The sequence below is a fragment of the Camelus dromedarius genome, chromosome 11 (assembly GCF_036321535.1).
Source record: "Camelus dromedarius isolate mCamDro1 chromosome 11, mCamDro1.pat, whole genome shotgun sequence".
In the NCBI taxonomy this organism is placed as follows: domain Eukaryota; kingdom Metazoa; phylum Chordata; class Mammalia; order Artiodactyla; family Camelidae; genus Camelus; species Camelus dromedarius.
Window position 1 is genome coordinate 17,512,669 of NC_087446.1, and position 19,712 is coordinate 17,532,380.

At 38.8% G+C, this 19,712-nt stretch overlaps 1 protein-coding gene across 4 annotated transcripts in view; it reads left to right on the plus strand.

Moving 5' to 3' along the window:
• ZDHHC17 (zinc finger DHHC-type palmitoyltransferase 17) overlaps window positions 1-19,712 on the plus strand; it is a 328,798-nt gene that overhangs the window by 181,737 nt on the left and 127,349 nt on the right. For 3 of the 4 annotated variants that reach the window (XM_064491550.1, XM_064491551.1, XM_010988190.3), the window contains 2 exons: window positions 2,903-2,995; window positions 9,792-9,879. In XM_064491550.1, coding sequence (XP_064347620.1) covers window positions 9,814-9,879 — 66 coding nt within the window. In that variant the 5' untranslated portion in view covers window positions 2,903-2,995; window positions 9,792-9,813. Of the gene's footprint in view, window positions 1-2,902; window positions 2,996-9,791; window positions 9,880-12,432; window positions 12,543-19,712 lie in introns of those variants that run through there. The other variant, XM_010988192.3, reaches the window with a different exon arrangement.

The window sequence follows — 19,712 nt, forward strand, 5'->3', positions numbered from 1 at the left end:
TTACAGAAAAAAAAAAAAATCACCAATTCGTGGGCTTGATGCATTCCTGGGCTGATGTTATCTGATGTTGTCTCTCATCCATGGTAACTGTGAACTCATTACTCTCCAGGCCCTGCCCGGGGAGGTCTCCTGGGTAATCACCATTATCTCCATGATAAAATGGAAGCCTAGAGCATTTTAAAGTGACTTGTGCAAGGTTACACAGCTCCCAAGGGACTTACGTTAGTCTTCTGTTCACAAAGCCAGCATTCTTATGCCACACCATAGAGCTAGAAAATTAAGACTAGGAAGATGGTCAGATGTTTCACTTTTTTTTTTTTAGCGGAGGAAAAGTTACTCTAGAAATTGTGTTCCAGTAAGTTAAATTTTAAATTTCAGGAAAAAAAGATGTTTTAATGAACTGCTAAATGAGTGACTATGGAATGTAAGAAACGTATTCACTAAGAACACTTTTCTGCTTTGATCATGCTTCTGTGCTATAAAACATTTCAGATCACATACACGTATTAAAATAAAAGAGAAATACAACTCTAAAGGGCTCTTACTTGTACATAGTGCTTTACACTTTCGAAGCACATTTACATGTACTATTTTATTTGAGACCACAACTCTGTCTGGTTGGCAAAGCAGGGATTGTGAGCGTTGTTTTGCAAATGAAGCTCAGAAAAGTTAAATGGCTTGTTTAAAGTCACACATCTAATTAGTGACAGAGCCAAGGCTTGAACCCAGGTCTTCTGACTTCCCACTCATTGTTCCGGGCTTAATAAAATAGCTAATGTTTATTGAGTTCTTAATTGTTGCCAGGGTCTGTTCTAAATGCTTTACTCATAATAACTTACTTGCGTTTCACGATGACAACACTGTGAAATATGTTCTAACATTATTACTCCTGTTTTACTGATAAGGAAACTGAGGCACGGAATGATCCAGTTACAGACTATGCTCAAGACCACAGACTATGGCAGGTGGTGGATCCAGGATCTAAGCTAGACTGGCTTTAGAGATTTGGAGGGCTTAATCACTACTCTACTTCCTCCTGCGGCATCTGACACAGTGTCCCATGATACCACTCTGGACCAATAGCAAACCTGTGTGCTGGAGGAAAATGCAGTTAGGTGACACACTGTCTACAGAATAACAATACTAAGAGTAGTGATTAAAGATTTGTGATATCCTGAGTGGGAGCTCCTCAAAAGGGAGGGATTTATAGTGAAGACTTAAACTGTTTGTTTTTTGCCCGTTGCATTGTATTGCAGGTTACAAATGCTGGAAGTGGATTTACAGGTTGTATTATCTAATTTTAACTAAATAATCCTCTCAAAATGAGAGGATTGCCTGAAAGGATCCACATAAAGAAACTGTGTGTGGTGAGCCATTTATACTAATATATGTGTGTACAGATACATAGCATAGTCCAATAACGCAAGCACAATCAATTAATTTGATGATGGCTGAGCCACTACTTGTGAAGTGAGAGAGAATCCTTTGTGAACCAAAGTGAGATAAAGCAATTGATAATCTAAGCAGATTTAACATATGTAATCTCATTGCTCTCTCTAGAAATATAATTAATATGATACAAAATGATTTTAAAAACCATTAATAAAAATGATTTTGAAGTCAAAAGAGTTGGTGACCACTGATATACACACGCAAAGGCAAGCTGAACCCTTGGGCAATGAGCTGGATCACTGAATTCAGTGACTACCAGGAACATTCAGACAGTTTCATGTTTGGGGCTTATTCATTTGGGCCATACAATGTCTATTTTCCTCTTTGATGTGCAAATGTTGCAGAATGTGTAATTCAGGTATTGCAAGCAACTCCCTGGAGCTATTTGCAATCACTCTAAGCCAGTGGTCCACAGAGTATGACCCCAGGACCAGCAGCATTATCATCACATGGGAACTAGTTAGACTGGCAGATTTTCAGACCCCACCTCAGGTTTACCAAGAGAGAAACTCTGGGTGTGGGGCCCAACAATCTACAGTTAAACAAGCCCTCCAGGGGATTTTGTTTGTAATGTGAGAACCATGTATTGCATATAGCTGGAAGAGTTAAGTTAGAAATAGCCGGAAGGATGGAGCATTTCAATACTCAAAGATAATGACTATTGGAGAAAGGCCATTTAAAGTGAATCTACTGAAATCATGGTTTTACAGTCTTAAGTGTTCAAAGTAAAGTCCAAAGACCAATCATATCAGCAAGCAGAGCTTGTTAGAAATGCAGAATCTAGGGCCCCTCCTCCAATGTAATTGAATCATAACCTGCATTTTAGCAAGATTTTCAAGTGATTCCTATGCACATTACTATTCAAGAAGCTGTGTTACAGAAAATCGTTTTTTTAAATGTTTGGGAATTAACTTTTAAAATGTTGATATTTTGGCTTTTCTTTTGGATAAAATTGTATGACAATATGATACAACCTTCTTCACTACTGTATGTTTGATTTTTGTGGTACTATCACAACTTCTGTAACAAAAATAATTTGAGGGCTTCATTGTTTTCCAAAGGCTTCTTTTAGTCTTTGATGATCAAATCGCTCCCTTTTGAAGTGCTTATCATCATCACTGCTTATTTTCTCTCAGTACATGCACATCAGGTCTCCCTCCTCCCTTTCCCATGGCTTTGACGTGACCCAGCAGTTTTCTAACATTATGTTTACTGACTTTATGAAACATATTTTGTTTTAAAAAATTCACAATCCACATTCGATTAGATTTCCATTCCATTTGTGGATGTTTATATCCAACGTTCAGGGAACAGCTGCCTGACAAGCCCTTTGACAGGATGGGTGGGGATGGAAGCTGGTGTAAAGCTGGAGGATGTTTGGGTGGGGACGAACTTTATAAGCAGTCATTAGTTGCTTATGTCCATATCATGATAACTATTGCTTTCTCAGGTAACCTCATCCCTGGAATGGTGCAATAATGGAAAATCAGATAACAATGACCCAAATGTTAAGGGTGATTATGACCAGGCAGTAAAAATCCAGGTAATTTTTATTTCCTTCTTTGTGCTTGTCTGTATTTTCTAAACTCTCTGGAATGAAATGTATGTTATTTTTGCAACCAGAAAAATTCTTGTTATTTAATTTTTTAACTGAGGTATAATTTACATTCAGTAAAATGCATAGAGATCTTAAGTGTTCGGTTTGAAGTGTTCAGTTTAATTGTATACACCAGGTAACCACCACTCCAAACAAGATAGGTAGGAACTATTTCCATCACCCAAAATGTTTCTCTGTGCCCTTTTAAGCCAGAAATTACCCTAATATTGCACTCTTCCTGTAATATACATGCCTCCAAGACTGTCTAACCTCTAGAGTGGTTTCAATGTGCTACTCTGGAACAGCACACTATATCCTGATTTTAGCAAATAGACATTTTTGTTGGCCTCAAGCATAAAACTTAAGTATACAGAGGTAGTCAATGCTGCGTTCTGCATTTCTTTCCATAAACTCCCCTTTGTGTACTTCTAACTTATACTTTAAGCCGAGAATGAGAAACGTGTTTTCCTCCCATAATTTCCCCTCCCCCACAGCCATTCTTTTTACTCTTTTTCCTTCCTGCTTTGAAACAGCTACGTAAATCCACTGCAGAAGAGTGCATTGAGGGGAAAACTTTGTCCTTGCCAAGGCAGACATAAATAGAGCTTGTTTGCCAGTGTCTAGGAGAGGAAGAAGTGTCTTGTACCCCTCTCTCCCATACCATGTCCTACCGAATGCTTCTCAAACGTCTTTTTCTTATTGCTCTGGTTTATGGTAACAATAAAAATAGTAAAAGTAGTGCAGACTAAAAGATGATAAAGTTTAAAACACGCAAAGGAATTTAATAAAGTTTATCTCATTTTCTTAGGCTCCTCTGCAATACCCCTTGACTTCTGTGGGGAAATACCAGTATCCATTCATTCATTCCTTTGTGCATTCCCACAACACATATTTATGTATGTAGATACTGTGAGCCAGGCAAAATACTAGGTGCTAAGTAACAGTGGCAAAGAAGGAATAGTCTCTCACAAAGTTTATTGTCCAGTGGGGGAAACAGATGAGTAAATATGCAATTAGGACTCAGGGTGTAACAATTTACATAGGAGCATATTGAATCCAGGTTAATTATAATACTGAAGAGTTGAGAGCAACCTATTAACGATAAGATGTTAAATTACTGTGCACCTGCTTATTGGTGCTCATTAGAAGTTACTTTTTGGAACATACACTTGTGGATATATTAGTAGGCCTGTGTTACTTTCATAATCTGATAAAAAAAAAAATGTAAGCTAAAAAACACAGGATTGTTACAAGTATGCGATGGTACTAGCCAGCACTTAGGGATGGTAATACTTATCTACAAATAAACCTTAAGTTAAAATATACTTTCTAAAAAACATTTAAAATGTTCCTTCATGATTTTTCTCTTAAGTTATCTGTAGTTAGCTTTTTTTGTTTTAAAATCTAATATTTAAAGAATAATGTAAAATATATACCTATTCATGCCTCCATATGCACAGAGCTGTTTACAGTGCTTTCGTACATTATTTCACTTCATTTCAACAATAATTCTGTGAGGTCAATTATTTCCCCTTTTTCACAGAGGAAAACCAAGGCTCAGTGCTGTTGCGGAACTTAAACAACATTAGAGTTAGTGGTTAGCTGAGCCCAAACTCCAATCTAGTTTTGTTTTGTTTTTTACTCCAAATCCAGAGTTTCTCTCATTTCACATTGGTACCTGACTTGTATTATTTACATCCCAATGGGCCCCAGACATTTCAATCAAGCAGGGGTGTTTGAACTAGCATAGCATAACTACTCGTGTTCTTAAATTTATTTTCATTGTTACTCCTTAGAACTAATTATAAAATGCTTTCGAATACTTTAGTGTAGAAATATGCAGAACCGACATACTAGTTATTCTATCTCATCTTTTCTTTATTTTTAAAGTATTTTTAGTATGTATTTATATTCTCTTGGTTATAATAGTAAAAACTACTTGTGTAAATTTTTTAAAATTAGGATTATTCTGTCATATCAGTTTTTAAAACTTTTTTTTACCTCTTACTGTGGTGGGTCTGTCATAGTTTTTTCAAATTAAATGTTTAAATTTTAATCAAAATAATATATGTATCAAATATAATATGTAATATATCAGATTAAAATAGTCCAATAGTATGACTAAGCCTATATGAGAGAGAGCTGCCCTCTTCTATTCCCCCCAGTCCTGATTACCATTTCTCAATATATAACTTCCTTTATCTGGCATCTACCTTAATAATCTGAAGTAGCACATGAATACTGTTTTCCTTCCTTCCTCCTTCCTCCCTCCCTCCCTCCCTCCCTTCCTTTCTTCCTTCCTCCCTCCCTCCCTCCTTCTTGAAATTTCTGTATTAGCTTTTATATGCTGATTTCTGCGGGGCCTCCCATTTCCCGGGCCTTTGGTTTCCGTGTGGAAGATGTTAGTTAACTCTCCCTGGCTCTCTCTCCTCCCTAATTCCCTCCTCCAGGGTGGAGTGACTTACCTGGCTAGGGAGCAGGCCCACCTCAGCCCCCTCCTCTTTCTCTTGGATGCGCCTACTTCAGGCAAGGTGCCTTCTGCTCTGCTCTCCCATTCCGTGAGTGTACTGGGGCAGAGGCTGCCTGTGCATGACGCCGATGATCGAGCAGCTGAGTCAGCCCAACTCAATAGAAATATTAGGAAGCTCACCCTTCATGCTTCACTGCAGCTTCTATTTGACAGAATCTGTTACCCACTCCCCCCCCCCCTGGCCAGTTACCTCTAAGCTCACCTGCTGTGGCTGTAGTGACAGCTCCCATCCTGCTGACAGCCCCTGCATCTCTTCGCTTCTCCATAGGCGCTTTTAGTTGTACTACTAGCAAAAGTGCCGAGGGGTCAACACCATCTTCAACTAGTGGGACGAGACTCCTTGTTCTCTGGTGGGATGATTCTAAAGTGGGTTCCACATGGTTTCCCGGAAGGTACCCAGGGGGACTGGGCTCATTGACACATTATTTACTGGCTCTTTTCCTTTCTCTATCTCTATTCCCCACATCCTCACTCTACTCCCTAGGAACACTTTCCCCCAAATCTGGCCCAAATCTTGTCTCTCAGTAGGGAAGTTGGTATTGTGATCTTTATCTGTCTGACTCTTACTTTTATGTCTCAGTAGATTCTGAACAACCTCCTATTATGAAAGATAAGGACTTAATTCTATCTCATCACCCTACCCTCCCCATTCACACATGCTTTTCCAATTCTAATGCCTCAAATATAGTTCTATAACCTGTATTAGATTAAATTACTCATAACGTAATTAACATTAGATACTTAGATTATTATGGCCATAAATATAAATCTTATCTGTTCTACATACATTCTACATTACATTTCCTTCCTGCCACAGCTTTTGTCTGTAAAACCCCTCTGACATGGTCAACACATCTGACAATCTATCAGACTCATTTTTCCTCAGTGACATTGCTCCTAACCCCAGCTCCATTCTTGGACCAGTTTTTGTCTGACCTACGCAGAATTAAATTTTGATGTTCTCTAGTTTGGTAAGTCAGTTACCACTCCTACATACGATTTCTAGAAGGTGAAAGATTTTCTTCCATACAGTTCTAAGATTATTGACATTAGTTCCAACTGTCTCATTAATAATGGCATGATACTTGGATCAGGTGTTGTAGTTTATGGAATACATCCACATATGTCATCCCATGCACTCCTTCCATCAGTTTGGTGAAAGAGAGATTATTGTCCTCACTGTGCAGATTCATTTAACACAGTGTAAAATAGTGCTTGATGAATGCCAAGCACTGACAAGCCAGCTTTACAAATAACACAATTAGTCCTCAAGACAACTCTAAATGGTAGGAACTATCACCATCCCCATTTCACAGATGGAAAAATAGAGGCACAGAGGTTTACTCAAGTTCACTTAGCTAGTATATAGTAGAGATGGGAATCAACACAGACTGGTGATCTTAATGAGTATTTTAATGCTGCAGATGAAAATGTTAAATAGCAGACTAAAAAGATAATTTTCTAGAGTCAGCCAGTAGATAAGGGGGCCAGAGCAAAGCCTTGACCCCCAGTTTTTTTTAGCTTCATGTCTAAATGTTCTTCAGATCAATACACAAGATGGCTGTCAGCACTGAATTTCTTGGTAGACCAGTTAGGCCCCTCAGGAGCATGTGCTGCTAGGAATCCTCTCCTCCTGACCTGGTGGTAATCAGTGTGTTTGTATGTAGATCTTTGATTCCATCGCAACTGTTTTCTTAGAATGGACTTTTAGAAGCTATATTATTGGCTGAGAATATAACCTTTTTAAGGATTTTATACAACTTGCTAAGTAATTTGTCAGAAAGATTGTTTCAACTTAAACTCACCATGGAATAAGAACCACTCCACTGCAACCATTGGTGTTCTCTCTCTCTTTCTCTCTCATCTCATTCTCTTATTTTTAATTTACAGGTAGAAGATTGAAGTTTACCTTTTACACATTTTGCACAAATTAGATAGAACACTTTTTTGGTGTTTATCAGCCATTAGTATGTCTTATTTTTAAAAAATCTTTCATAGTTTTTATAAGCAAGAAATTAAAAATAAACTAGTACAAATACTAAAATGCTTCTCTGGCTCACTGAAAAGGTTTTCTTCTTAATTGTTTCTATCTAAAGACTTCTAAGGATTTGCAAACTGAAGTCAAAATGACGGCGTGAGATATAAAAACATGAAAATCCTCCAATTCAGCCAATCTAAGATTTCCTCTTTTTATTTTAGCAGATTTCAGTGTTTATATTTCTTTTTAAAAAAGAGAATAAATTCCCATAAAATGCTTCTTACTACAGTAATCACTGCCAAGTGCCCTATATAATTTCTGGACTTCTGACTGCTAATAGGTTAATAGGTAAAACCCAGTGTTTATTAATGAAACAATCCTTTGGCAAAGCAGCCACAGGCAGCTTAAGCAAAAGGGACTTGAACTAACAAAAATTACCTGAGCAACTTCTGGCAGTCCCCTAAATGGTTATTTTTGATTGTGAAGAGCTGACCAGAAGGTCAAGAAACAGCTGGAAGCACTAAAAATATTTTTCTAGAAGAAAAGTCCTTAAGGAGAATATTGTCCACCGGTGAATGAATACCCTTTTCAAAAATAGTGAGCAATCTGAATCTGGTTATTGGAATCCAAATTCTTCCCCCAGTGCTTACTTGGCCTCATGGTCTCCCTCCTTTTAGGAGACCCTGGAGATGTGTACTATAGGGTGTGCCTTCGGTGTCACCGGGACAGAGCCCCCATTCAGATCCTCACCCCAGTGACTTCAGCCAGACTCAGCCAGTCTGCTGCATTTATGAAAATGACCTCTAGGAAAGACTTTTCTTCTTGCTAAAAATAACTCTCCTTGCACTAACCAGCACATGGAGGGTGCTCAGTAAATATTAACAGCATTTTCTGAAAGGATTTTAAGACACAGAGGGTATGAGGAAAAGTAGCTTGGGGTACATTTTTTTATAGGTGGATAGAGGGCTTCAGTGCATAGCTGTAAACCAAGTATTTCAGCAGCGCTTGCCAGTGGCCTGCCTTGAGTTATTGCGAAAGTTCCCTGATGATTGAAAACAGAGGGTTAAGAACTTGAGCTCTGGACTCTGACAGACATGAGTTGAATTCCAGTTCCACCACTTACTGTGGCAAGCTGTTTGGTAAATTGCACAATCACTTTGCTTATTTTGTTCATTCATATAAAATGGGGGCCATAAATATTAATATCTCATAGCATCTTATAAATATCAAATGAGAGAATGTATGTGACTGATTAACATACTGCAAGTAGCGGGCTTAGTAAGTGGAGCAATTATCTCAGCCAAATCTAACTTTTGTCTATCAGTCTATACCTATTTGTGAAGATTGCTATATGATTACTCAAAACTATAGCCTCTTTTTATTGAGATAGAGTTGATTCCCAATATTGTGTTAGTTTCAGGTGTATAGTAAACTGATTCAGTTACATGTATGTTTTATTTCAGATTATTTTCCATTATAGTTTATTATAAGATATTGAGTGTTATTTCTTGTGCTATAGAGTAAATCTTTGTTGCTTATCTGTTTTATTTATAGTAGTGTGTATCTGTCAATCCCACACTCCTAATATGTCCTTCCCCCACTCCCCATACCTGATTACTCAGCCATAAAAAAGAATGAAATATTGCCATTTGCAGCAACATGGATGGTACTAGAGAATATCGTAGTGAGTGAAGTAAATCAGACAAAGAAAGACAAACACTATGTGATATCACTTTTACATGGAATCTAAAAAATAATGCAAATGAATCTATTTACAAAACAGAAACAGACTCATAGACATAGAAAACTATAATCTTTTAAATACCAAGAGAGACATGTGAGTGATTCAGATGACTTCCTGAGAGAAAGGACGGAAATAAATATTTTTTGCTTGTCTTTTTGAGCATAGCAAGTCATAAATCTCAGCTTGTGAATCACCATCCTGGGGTCCACTGCAGGACCTAGCTTAGCAAGACACCAAACGGCAGTTTACGAAGCTTCCCTGAGAGTGGGTGGATCTTGTTTTTTCCCCGGAGTACATTGTCAGTGACCACCCATGAAGAAAAAGGCCTCAGAGATTAACAATATAATAATATGAATGATTAAGAGAACCAGGAAACAGAGGCAGAACAAATTGGTTCCGTCTGAGTCAAACTGACAGGGATGGATCCTAAAAAGTCTTATTCTTTCATTTTATTATTTGGAAATTTTTACATTTTTGCATTCTTTTCTAGTCCTCCTTGCTGTGCTCCTCAGATGGAGGTGAAAGAACAAGGAATATATGGCAAGAGGGCAACAGGAGAGAAATCTACCAATGCAATGGTAAGGTCCTTTGTAATGATTCTTGTTTGGCAGAGGGACTCAGATAAAGCTGACACATTTGTTGCTGATCTCCCTTAAAGGCAGAGTCAGATAGGAGGAGTCCTGCCCACTGGTTTTTGCTTTGGCTCTGGGTCATTTGTTTGTGACTCATCTAACAGCCCTGATAGAATGAAGGAATAAGAATCAAGAAGTGAGAAACTCTGTCTCTCTTCCCTACTTTGATACGAGCATGTGGAGTAAACATAGATTAGGATGACAGTCAGAAATCTTCAACATAGAACATTTATGGGTTATGCAGTGATGAACAAAATTGCAGGCCTAGTTTGAATTTGTATACCCCAGACAATCCTAGTTTTACTAAGGCAGTTCCATTTTTTACCACTGGGTTGTGGTGAATAAAGGTCGGCACTTTTTGCAGGTGCCAGCAAGGAGTACAGGTGACTCATGCTCAAAAGACCCAAACACCCCAGGGGCTTTCAGGCAAGGGTTTTAAAGACAGTGTTATGGGAGAGGGACGTAGGATGTGTGATCAGCTCGCAGTCCTTCTTCTTCTTGGTTGGTGGTGAGATAATAGGATGATGTTTCAAGAATCTCAACCTTCTGGTTTCAGTCTGGGGTCTGCGTGCTTGCAGTCAGCATATAGTCACCATCTCCTGCCAGGTTGTGTGTGTGGCTGGGGGCAGGAGGGGATCTTTGTTTCTGTAGAGCAATTCAAAGATATGCAGCAGATTGTTATCTATATCCCTTCAGGAGGAACTGGGAGCCCTGTGACTCTTGTCCTGATCACTGACTGCTTGAGTCTGCTCTTTGAAACTTGGGGAAGACCTAGGAAACTAAAGCCTTTTTTCTTTTTTTCCCTACAAACAAGAGACAGAGGATACAGAGGGGTTTTTGTACCCAGGAAGTTCCCACAGGGTCGTGCTGGGTTTCAATCCCTCCTTTCTTTGATACTCTTCAGTCTTGAGGGGGATACAGGTGTAGGACAGGAAAGGGAATAAAGTTTTGGCCAGAGAGGTTAATCATAAACTTGGCAGAGAAACTCAGTTTTAGGGAGACTCGATTTCACAGTAGCTGCCTGATTGGGGAGAGAAATCTTAAATATGCATAAAATTAATTGCAAGTACCATGTTGGGGTGCAGTGTAACCAGTGGTTTCCAGCACAGACTCAGGAGTTGGACTGCCCAGGTTTAAATCCAGTTACTGGTTGTAGAGCTTTTGTCAAGCTATTCAACATCTTAGTGCCTCTGTTTTCTCATCTGTAAAGTGGGGTTGATAAAATCATTTACCTCTTAGAGTTGCTGTGAAGATGAAATGAATTAATACATGTAAAGTACTTAGAATAGTATTATCCTTGATAATCTGACATATGCACTTGGCATATATTATTTCTGAAGTCTTCATAGCAACCCTCTAAGCAGGTGTTATTAACTCCATTTTATAGATGGAAACTACCTTTGGGGCCTGAAAGACCTTGATTTGAATTCCACCTCAGGAATGTTTGGCCCAGTTGAGATATTTTTAAATAACTGAGCTAATATTCAAGGGATAATGCCTCCCTCCCAGTACTCTGCTAGAACTGAAAGTGTTGATGAACATAAAACACTTTGCACCATGCCTGGCAAACGTTAGCAGGCCTACTGCAATGCCCATCTCTAGAAAACATTGTACACAATGTATTTTGTGTAAATAGGGTCCCAGTTGCATTTCCAATACAGAAATCCTAACTTAATTGTTTCAGTCTCTTTTGAATAGTTTCTAGTGATGAAAAACTCATTCCTTCACAAAGTGGCCATTATTTTTGAGGACTTTTAATTGTTAGGAGATTCTTCATTGTGCTGAACTGAAATCTGTCTTTCTAGATTTCATGAACCTGCTGAGCCTGTTCTCCTGTCTTGAATGGCACAGAATGAGTCTAGTATTGGGTCTTTACAATCCTTACATGGGTGGGTGAGGGGAAGGCATGGACAAGGGTGTCTATGCATAGATTTCAGGGGTCTGTGAACTTCAGTGAGAAAAAAAAAATGACATCTTTATTTTTATTTATCTGTAACTAAAGTTAGATTTCCTTCAGTTATGAATGGAGGCAGCAAACCTCAGCAGTTCTTAACAATTCCCTATGACTTTGTCAACAAGAGAAATCACACATATTTTCATATCACATTCCAGTTGTTCCAGAAACCTTGAAATACCGTTGACAGCATAATTTTGCAGTTTTAGAGATTATTAGGCCTGTTGCTACTTCTTATTCTTTATTGTGCTGATAAAAAAATCATATATGTTGCTGTATCACAAATTTGTTTTAAAAATATTTTGGTAGCTATAGTTGAATAAATTGGTTTCCTGGTAATCCTATGTGTTATAGTTTGTGCATTTAAAAACATTATTCTAAGAAAGCATCCATAAGCTTCACGGGACCACCAAAGGGCATAAAATGTTCAGAAACTCTGATCTAAATTCCTTGTTTATGAGTCGAGTCTTCAAATATTAGAAAACAGCTCTGTTTCCCCAAGCTTTCTCTTTTCCAGACTCAGAGTTCCTAGTATCCTATTTCAGGACAAGTCATCAGGAAGCTGCAACCTGGGAGGGGCCAGCACGGGAAATGCGATCCTCCCACTGGAGAGATGGAGCGGGCGACCCAGGAACAGAGCCAGCTGCTGGTGCAGGTAGCGATGCTATTCTAGGCAGAGCACAGGCAGTAGAGAACAGCCCGACAGAAAATGGCTGGTGTTTCAAGAAAGCTTTAGTCCACACGTCTGGGTATGTATGGAGGGTGTAGGTGGTAGTAACATAAAATAGCAAAGGTGTCCCAACTAGGACATTACTCAGAAGGGAATGGAAATACCATTCGCCAGGCATCATGCTGGACAATTTACAGACATTACTGGTTTTATTTTCACAACAAACCAGTATGGTGGATGTTAAGGTGACTTGGGAAAGTCAGTTAGCTGGTGAGCTTATTCTGGGGTTTGGTGGGAGGATTTCAGCTGTTTGGGGTGGGAGCAGGGCTGGCAAGAGTCAAGCAAAACCTTAGTTCTAAAGTGACTTGGTGAATTAGGCAAGATGCCAAGAAGCACTCAGGCACAGGAAACAAAACAGAAACCACCAATCAGAACTGGTACTCAAAATGGCACTGTGTTTCTAGCACAAAGGGAAGTGTACACTGACCCTTCCACCTCTGTGCCTTTGCTCATGCTCTTCCTTCTGGCTGGTTCCTACTAGACCCTCCTCTGTGACGCCCAGACACCAGCCTTTTCTCCCTTAGCTAGACCAAATGCCTGTCAACTCATCATCCGTCTTCAGGGGCCTTATTCGATTTATAGCACCCTTCCTTGCCTTTCACTTAGTTATTTTCAACCTAAGTAACTTAGTAAAGAATCAAAGTGTTCTTCCATTGAGATTGCCAATTTACCTACAAGATCACAATTAAATGACTAGCAAGAGTGCCAGTGAGTATATTTCTTAATCAGTCATTCATTATTCATTTCCATGAAAATGGCATACTGAAATTTAAAATACTCAGTGAAGCTTTTTAAAAAGGTGAATGTTTTCATCATATACTTTTCCCTCAAGTATTTTGAAACCCACTGGTACAAAGCCATTATTTTAAAACCATAATATTAATTATCCTTTATGCAAAAAAAATTTATTGGGTATACCATAATGAGTCTGAAACATATGTATTTCATTTAGTATATTTAAGTGTAGTATGTAAAAGATAGGATTCATTCTAGTACTGGTCTTTGGATGCATGAGAATAGTGATGGAATTCATTTCAATTCAAGAAGAAATTTCTGAGCAAATGCTATTAACAGAAGGTACTCACTCTGGTAGATAAACCAGATATGCGCTCTGCCCTCGAAATGCTTTTCATTGAATGACAGAGACAGACATAATACAGAAATGCTTTCGGAGGTGTAAACAAAGTGTTAAATAGCAATGCCGTCCTTCCCGCTAGAAATGTTTTTGGAGGACAGGCATTGTCTTTGTCTTTCCTTTCTCCTCCCACTTCCTTCCTCCTTCCTGTTACTAACTTTAAATATCATCCGTGGCATCTAACATGCAGGATTCCTATGAGAGATTTCTAGTAAATTTCAGGTGGATTTGTTGAACTCAAGTATTCTCATAGAATATTTTAAGGTGATAGGCCTTAATAATTAGATACCCTACACGAATACTGTATGAGTAATTCTTTCTGCAAATTACTAGTTGATTTGTTTATTCAAACTAAAATATTTTCCTTGGATGGTAGTGACATCATTACCTTTAGAGAGTGAGTGTTTCAAGTCAGGTTGATTCTCTGAGCCCTAGGTTGTTTGTAAATGACATCACTGGGCTAAATGATCCCCAAGGTGTCAAACAGTGCTAATATTTCTGTACTTCACTGGCACCTATCAAGAGAGGCCCATTTTGTTATGTAACCCATCCCTCAGGTTCATAATGGTCATTTAGTTCTGTAACGGTCACAAGATCTGTGTAAGGAAAATGTCAAGATGTTTTAAGTAGAACCTTATTATAATACAGCTTAGTGTTAGGAAAAGTATGTGTGTAGGCATGTGTTAGTGGTCAAACCAAAGTCTGAAAATTGCCCACATAAAATAAAAACCCTCTATAACTTTGTTAGTTGATTATACTTGTAATTGTCCTTTTACATAGTACCAAAAAGATTTTTATTGAATTAAAATTAATTTTCCTGCCTATATTAGCATATGAACTTTCAACCATATAAATGAAAATTATTTCGTGTCTTATTTTTCCACATAAGAGATGGAAAGAGATCTTTAATACTGAAGCAGTCATAGCTTTCATCTTCAGAATATTTAAAAGTACTTTGTTAAAATGTAAATTACAAACAGTTTAAAAACTGATGGTTGTTTCTCAAAAAATAATTTCTTTGAATTAAAATATTGTATGCTTTGGAGTACAATGGAATATACACCGCACACATAAAAGAGACTGCTGCTTGGGGTTCGCAGAGCTTCACAAGTGTGAAATAATGTGCAAAAGCATTAACCCTAATTTAGGATAATTCTATAAGGACAGGTAAGAGTCTTCAGGATACTTTCTTTTTAAAATTTTTTAAAAAGTTCTTCAGTCATTGATATTGAGAGTTTCAGTTAAGTGCCATGTATTTTGGTCACATCCTAACCTTTCTTGTAACTCAGATAAATCCTAGAGGGACACATAGACAGAGGCAATGTAGCCCAGTTGAGATGCGTAACAGTGACTGGGGAGCAGTGGGACGTGAGGCTAGCTAGGGAGGAAATGCCCAGGCAACTGAAGGCTTCTTCGCTGCCACCTCCAAGTTCATCTAAGAACTCACCACCTTTTATCCAAGGCAATCCTGATCGCTATAACAAAATACCTACAACTGCCAGCTGCTTAAGGTCTAACTTAAGTGCCTCTTAAAGAGGGGCACTTGAAGCTGCAAAATACATAAGTGGAATGATGACAAGAAAGTATAATTTACTGGGGTAATACTAGGCATTACAAAAACTTAACAAGCTGTAATCTCCAGCAGAACAAGTCTTTAAGGCTTGCACCCTTTTGCACCATTTGGCTCCTTGTCATTTTCCCAGGCACCCACCAGAGAAAAGAACTCCCCCAAACTGAATTTTTTGTTCAAATAACATCAATATTCAATTATCATTGGTAGAAATAATAGCTCTAAAGTATCAGCATGATATTAGGTACACCAAAGGTATATGCAAATGCAAGGTGAATATCAAACTTTCTTTCTCAAAATTTGGAGTCCTAGTAATAACATGTATTGTCAAGTGAAATGGATTAAAAATAGCACCAGAGACTCCCCTCTTTGTAGGTCAGTGCTCACTGCTGAGTGTGCTGTAATTACGTACACCAAATGAGCTACAGCTTGAGCTAATAATACCATACTGAGTACTCGAAAGCTGTAATTATACAACAACATAATGTATGCTTGGCGAGATTTTCAGTATTGGGGAACCTCCTGTCAAATAGCATCTGGCAGAGTTAGAAGTCCAATGTGGGGGTTAAAATAATTGGTCTAGACTGAACTAACTCATGGCATTGTGATTCAAGCAGAATAAGTCAGATGCCTATTAGACAAAACCAATGATAATGAATACATCTAGAAGTAGTGCAAAGTCTTCCATAGTTACATAACTTTAAAACAAAGCATTCCCAAGACTGAATACCTGCTACATACCTATGCACTATGCACTAGCGGGTGCAGGAGACTTAAAACAAAACAGGAAAGTAAGAGAACATTCCTGACTGCCAGTTGCTCATAATTAAGACCTACAGTGAATTTGTGTTTTCATAAAGATATGTACAAAGTACAGTGAATTAACAATATTATTGGCAGCTCTGCTGTCTTTAACGATAACCTACATTAAATCACTGCTCTATTGTTTTGCTTGAAAACATTTTCCTTAAACCTCATGTTCTTGTATTTTTAAAAATATAATTACACAGGATAGTCTTCATAAAGATGTTTTTGTTATGATTTTCTCCCTCCTTGCTAAGCCATTATATTTTACTTTGAATCCTGCCTTCATTACTAACGGCAGCTAAGATTATCTCATTATTACGAAGTTGTCCTTCCATCTGCCCCACGTAATGGATATAGTCTATTCTCTAATAAAGCTGCTCAGTGTTTCTTCTATATGCCTTACCTCTAAGTTCCATTTAGCTTACAAAAAGTTTTATTTAGATATCTATTTGATGGTATTTAAAGTATTATGCTTAAATGTCACCAAGTGCTATACTTTTATTCCAGTAGAAATTACTCATTGGCCAAGTAATTTCTTAGACTTTTTAGGTGGTAAAGAAATTTTCCATTCAATTGATTTGATCATTTTCAGGAACTTGTTTCCAAAGACATCTAGATTTCTTGTGGATATTTTGGGAAATTTCCAGCTTCTATAGTCAGGTGTTTGCATGGAGACCTTGTGCAAGTTCATTATGATGGAGCATACTTTAATTTTGTACATGTTCAATTCAGGGAATGGTGTGTATATTTTGATGCCACTAATATCCTGAAGCTCTTATTAAGCAATAAATTTGGATCATCAGGCAAAAATGGTTACTTTGACTTAGCCACTCTCGATAGGCGGTCATTTAGGAAACTACTCAAGAGATTTTTGTTTTCCTCCTCTAATACATGAGCTTTAATTTTCTTCTCATTGTGACTACTGGTGAGAATGTTCAGAGGTCATGAATTATGACTATTCAGAGAAAGCCAGAGAATGTTGATTACTGTGCAGCTTGCTGAGGTAAAGCAGTACAGGTGGTTCTACCTTTTTGTAACATAATACATTCCTGAAATTCTTAATCATATGGCGAAAAAGACCAAGCATATGAATTAGGAAGCCAACAGTAATTACCTCTGCCAGTAGAACTAAACCAGCTGATTATTATAGTGTGATCCACAGGTGGCCTCTTCACTGTTCTTCTTGCTATACATAGGTCACTGGATTATTGGTTTCTCCTTATCTGTTTCAGAGAAAGTACATAATTTCCTTTCCTTTTTTATCCTTTCCTTCCCTCACTCTTTCTTTCTTTCTCTTTCTTTCTCTTTCTTATCTTTCTCTCTCTTTCTTTCTCTTTCTTTTCTTTCTTTCTCTCTCTTTATTTATTTCTTTCTTTTGTTTGTTTGTTTCTTTCTTTCCTTCTTTCTGGATGAGATAATTCCAGCTGAATCAACAGAAAGTAAGAGGGCTAATACGAGAGTTAAGCAAGAATACCAGATACAACAACTTCAGTCATAAAAATCAAGTGTTCCTCTGCATCAGCCATAGTCAACTAAAAATATAACAGATTCTATAATGCCATTCGTAATAGCAATCAAAACTATAAACTGAATTTAAACAAATAAACAATACACACAATCTCTATGGAGAACAGTTTTAGGGGTATAAAGGCCTAAATAAATGGAGTGCTACACGTACCATGCTCATGGAATGGATGGCAAAAAGATGTCAGTTCTCCAAAATTAATAAATTTAATCCCAATGAAAAATTCAGTGGGACTTTAAAAATGAACTAAACATACTTATTCCAGCATGTATTAGGAGACTAGATACGTTATGAATAATTAAAGTAATTTTGAAAAAGAGTGCTGAAAGGGGGCACCTGAGTGCCAGGTATCAGACAGCTGATATGTACATGTAGAGAAAGAATTGATAAAGTGTTTAATACATGGTATTAGGGAAATGTCATTTTATAGAGAAAAGTAATGCTGAGTAAAGCTTATACCAGTGTTTCTCAACTACTTTTTTCATTACTACCCTCAGAAGAAATCTTTACATTATATATATTTTTTCCTAATTTTCCTCCTTTCCCAATAAAATTTTAATAACATGAATATATCTGTTTATGACCCTTCAAGAGCCATAAATGATTGTAATGTCCAGGGTTTTTTTCCTCCCCTAAGAACCAATTTCCCTTTCTTGGGAGTGCCATTGCCCTCACTGAGCATGCATGTTTATATAATGAGATTCAGTTTGATTAAAGTCTTAAATGGAAAGAGTAAATCTAGAAAGCTAATGGAAGAGGAAAGAGAAACACATAGATTATTTGTCTAGAGTTGGGGTATAAAAGAACTCCTTAAACTAACACCCAGAAACACAAACTAAAATAAGAAAGTCTTGTATGGAAAAGACATTCAAATTAAGAAATTCTTTTTATCAAAAGATGTAATAGGCAAAGTTCATATACAGATCACAGATTTGAAAAAGATATTTGAAACAAGCTAGAGGAGTGGCCAAGACGGCTGAGTAGGAAGACCCTGAGCTCACCTCCTCCCATGGGCAAATCAAAAGCACAGCTATTCACAGAGCAACTCTTTATTACAGGTGCAGAGTTTCTCCCCAAGGAGTGAGGGGTGTGAGCCCCACATTGGGCTCCCCAGCCTGGGGGTCCTGCACGAGGAAATGAACCCACAGAATGTTTGAATTTAAAGGCCAGTGATGCTTACATTTGGGAGGACTAGAAGGCTGTAGGAAATAAAGACTCCACTTTTAAAGGGTGTGCACAAAAATCTCACACAATCTGAAACCCAGGGCAGAAGTAGTAGTGGCCCTGAGTGCAGGGCCCTGGGGTTCCTAGAGCTGGGGTCAGACCACTGGTGGGCAGGCAGGGGCCCAGGAGGTCCCAAGCCTGATGCCAGCCTGCTGGTGTGTGGCTGGGTTCTGACACCGCAGGCTACGAGAATGTGATGGTCCTAGGGCTGGCATTAGCCTGCTGGTGAGTGGGGCCAGGGCCCAGAGGGTCCCAGTGCTGGTGTCATCCTGCTGGTGGGTAGGCCGGATTCTGACACTGCCAGCTTTGGGGCTGGAGTGGTCCTAAGGCTATGTTGGCCCACTGGTGTGTGGGGAGGGAACTGACAGCTGGCTGAGTGGGCTCAGGGGTCCCAGGGCTAGTTCTGGTGCACCGGTGGGTAGGGCCAGGTCCTGGGCTCTCTGTGGGCAAGGTCCAGAGTGGCTGGGGGTTCGGGGAGTCCTAAGCCAGCCACCCCACCTGGCTAACTGCTTGGCCTGAGGCATCCTAGTACTGGTGCTGATAGACTGGTGGGCAGGGCCGGTTCCTGGTGCTGATAAGCTAGAGGGAGGGTCCCAGAATGGTGCTTTCCAGAAGCTATGTCCTCCTGTAGAACAAGCTCCCCCGAATGGCTGTCAGCAGCGTATGTCCTCAGGGTGACTTCCTGAGTGCCGGCTCCACCCAGCAGCCACCTGACACCAGCTCTGAGACACGCTGGGCCACACAGAGAGCCACTCTGGAATATAGCCCCACTCACCAGAGGGCCAAAACCAGCTTTTGGGCACTTTGGACCCTATAGCCAGATGTGTCAGGAAC